Source organism: Cariama cristata, unplaced genomic scaffold (assembly GCF_000690535.1).
Source record: "Cariama cristata isolate BGI_N322 unplaced genomic scaffold, ASM69053v1 scaffold16760, whole genome shotgun sequence".
Lineage (NCBI taxonomy): Eukaryota > Metazoa > Chordata > Aves > Cariamiformes > Cariamidae > Cariama > Cariama cristata.
Window position 1 is genome coordinate 30,019 of NW_009596543.1, and position 2,807 is coordinate 32,825.

General features: G+C 43.4%; 1 protein-coding gene across 1 annotated transcript; it reads left to right on the forward strand.

Annotated features, from left to right (window-relative positions):
- The first annotated feature begins 338 nt into the window (after positions 1–338).
- Positions 339–1,870, forward strand: NPPC (natriuretic peptide C). The gene is made up of 2 exons (XM_009706602.1): positions 339–437; positions 1,565–1,870. Exons 1-2 carry the CDS (start codon positions 339–341, stop codon positions 1,868–1,870), a joined length of 405 nt encoding a protein of 134 aa, XP_009704904.1.
- The last annotated feature ends 937 nt before the right edge of the window (positions 1,871–2,807 follow it).

Genomic DNA, 2,807 nt, shown 5'->3' on the forward strand with positions numbered 1-2,807 from the left:
AACCCAGGAACACTAAGCTAAGCAAACTGACATACCTAAGTGGCACCAAGACAGCAGGCTGTAGACACCTGCAGATTCACAGCAACAGAAGGAAGCTGCGTCATCTAAGCATAAAATGCTCCTTTTATTCACCATCAGAAAGAGAGAACTATTTCCTCCCTCCTCCTCCTGGGAGGATGAAAACAGATCAGAACCTCAAACCAATCCTTGCACTGGCAGGAACTCAAAAGGTAGACTTGGGAGGGGTTGGAGGAAGATATAAAGGCTGGTAGCTGGAGACACAGAGCAATACTGAACTGGGGAGACTCAAGGGGAGGAGGAATCAGAGACACCAAAACATGAAGAGGAACCTGAAACTTCTTTTTTGCCCTGGATTCCTTCTGCTGCTTATTGTCAGTCAAAACCAGGCGAGGTCCAGGCCCATTTCCAGCTTACAGGTAAGTGACTGGCTGCTCAATAGAACTGAAAGAAGCTGATGCTTCTTTAGGACTTAGACACTTCAGATTAGCTCCATTTCTTCCAACCCCAACTAAAGCAGTAGGAGACACTCAAAGAGATCATGACAGCAGGAACCCTGAGGTGGGCAGACAGAGAGAGTTATTAAATGGAAGGAAACTAAAGTAATTGATTACTGGATTTAAATTTCTGATCACACAAAGCAATTGAAAGGAAAATATTTTTTCCTGTGGGCTGAATTTGGGGATTGCAGATTTAGGGTCATCCTGTGACTGAGTGAAGCAATAAACTTTTGGAGTAAAAGGAATTTTTCTGGAAGCGCTGTGATCTACAGCCCTAGAGCAGTCACCCGCATGCTCCTCCCTGAAGCCTCTGGTTTAAGCTGAAAAAGGAATTAATGGGTTGTACCTGCACGATCCTCCTCAGCTCAGTAGTGCGGTAATGCAGTCCCTACTTGCAAGTCCCAGAGGTAGAACACGAGAAAAAGAGAAAGTACGTGTGTGTGTGTGTGTGTGTGTGAGGCGGTGTGTACACTTGTGTGCGCAGGAATTCCAAGTCATTAGGAAAACATATTTCAGCTACCTGACTATGGATCTGGTATTCCCAAATATGAAGTAACCTCCCAATCTGAAAAGAAATATATAATCCTTCTAGCAGCAATTTCAGCATGCCTCCTGTCATTGTGTCGCTTCTTTTACTATTCCAAGGCATAACCATTTTTTCTTCTTCCTCGTTCACTCTTGACCAAGCCTCTTTCATCATCTTTCACAATTTATCCCACATCCCAGATCCCCAGCTCCAGGAAAGATTTAACTGGCAGTTTGTCAGCTCAGAACTATAGAATACGGTAACAGCATAGAGCCTTAGAACATTTTGAGAGAGCATACAGTGTCAGCTCAGAGCAGCTTGGCGAGCCAGAAGAAACTAAAGATAACGACCATCAGCTTCAGAAATCACTTCACTACTTCATCTTTTGATAAATGTTCAAAATAAGTTTCTCCAAACTGAGCACTAAGCATGGCTTATATGAAAATAATGACAGAGTTCCCAGAACCCCTCCTTTTTCTCCTCTCCTCCCTCTCCACCATCTCCCTTTCCCTTTTTTCAGAGTCTGTCCAAACTGTTAGATGAGGACCTGGAGCAGCCCCTGGTCTCAGAAGAGAGGGACCATGAGCAAGATGACATGACCCCAACAGGTGTCTTTGATCAGCAAGATGATGAATTCCAGTGGACCCGAAACACCAGGGACCAGCCTGAGAGCATGTCCATGGGCGACAGTGCTGTCGAGAGGTTCTTCAACAACCTCCTAAGTTTACCCCATAGATACCGAGGCAGAAGCAAAAAGGGCCTCTCCAGGGGCTGTTTTGGTGTCAAGCTGGACAGAATTGGGTCACTGAGTGGACTGGGATGCTAATTGCTTACTATGGTAAGAGAAAGCCAGAGGCAGGTGGCCTGTGTGTTCGTGTATAACTTGCATAAATATGCAGACAAGCAGATTTAATTCAGCTTTAAGGAAATGGTGCCTTGAAGTCATTTTTACCATCCCATCCCAAACACGGTTTACTAACATTACCCTCCTTAGAGTTCACTATCATCAGATGTATACTTAAAACCTGTGAATGCCACATCTCTGCTTTACCTGCTTTCGCTCCTTTCTCCAAGTCAGCTGTTAGCATCTCATCTTGTCACAAAAGCCAGATCAGAGAGATTTTCACCAGCTCCACAGGGATGCTTGTGTCAATCCAAAGAAACTCTGAGCAGAACAGTGGAGCTGAACCTGGCCCTAGAACAGTAAGAAATCAGTTATTTTCCATGTGTGAAATCCTGTCCACTTCTGTTTCTTTTACTTATTCCTCTGCTTTCTTGACAGGACTGACTTTGAGGTGTCAAAGGACTGGTTGCCTTTCAGTGAGATATTCAGCCCTTATTCACATTGGCCTCACCAATCCATCTACTACATGATGTACTGAGCAAACTGACCCCACCTCTCCCCTGAATTACTTGGTCAATAGAATACACGATTGCTGTACTGCCTATTTGTATCAGAGTAATAGTTTGAATTTCAGGTACATGTTACAATTACAAAAACCATTTGTACTGTTTGTGTACTAAATGTATAAGTAAACAAGCCTCATTATGCCACAGATAATAAACTGTTTTCCATAATTTGGCGAATTTGCTTCAAGCCTTTGCTGTGATTCTTTCATGTATCATTCCTGAAACTGAAACAGTGCCCTAGTTTGCAGTTAGACACAATCTACTAGCATTCAGAAGCATTTCAGAGGGCTGCTTTCTGCTAAAAAGGACTTTTTAGTTGCTCTTAAAATTTTTTTTTCAAAAAGCACACAATC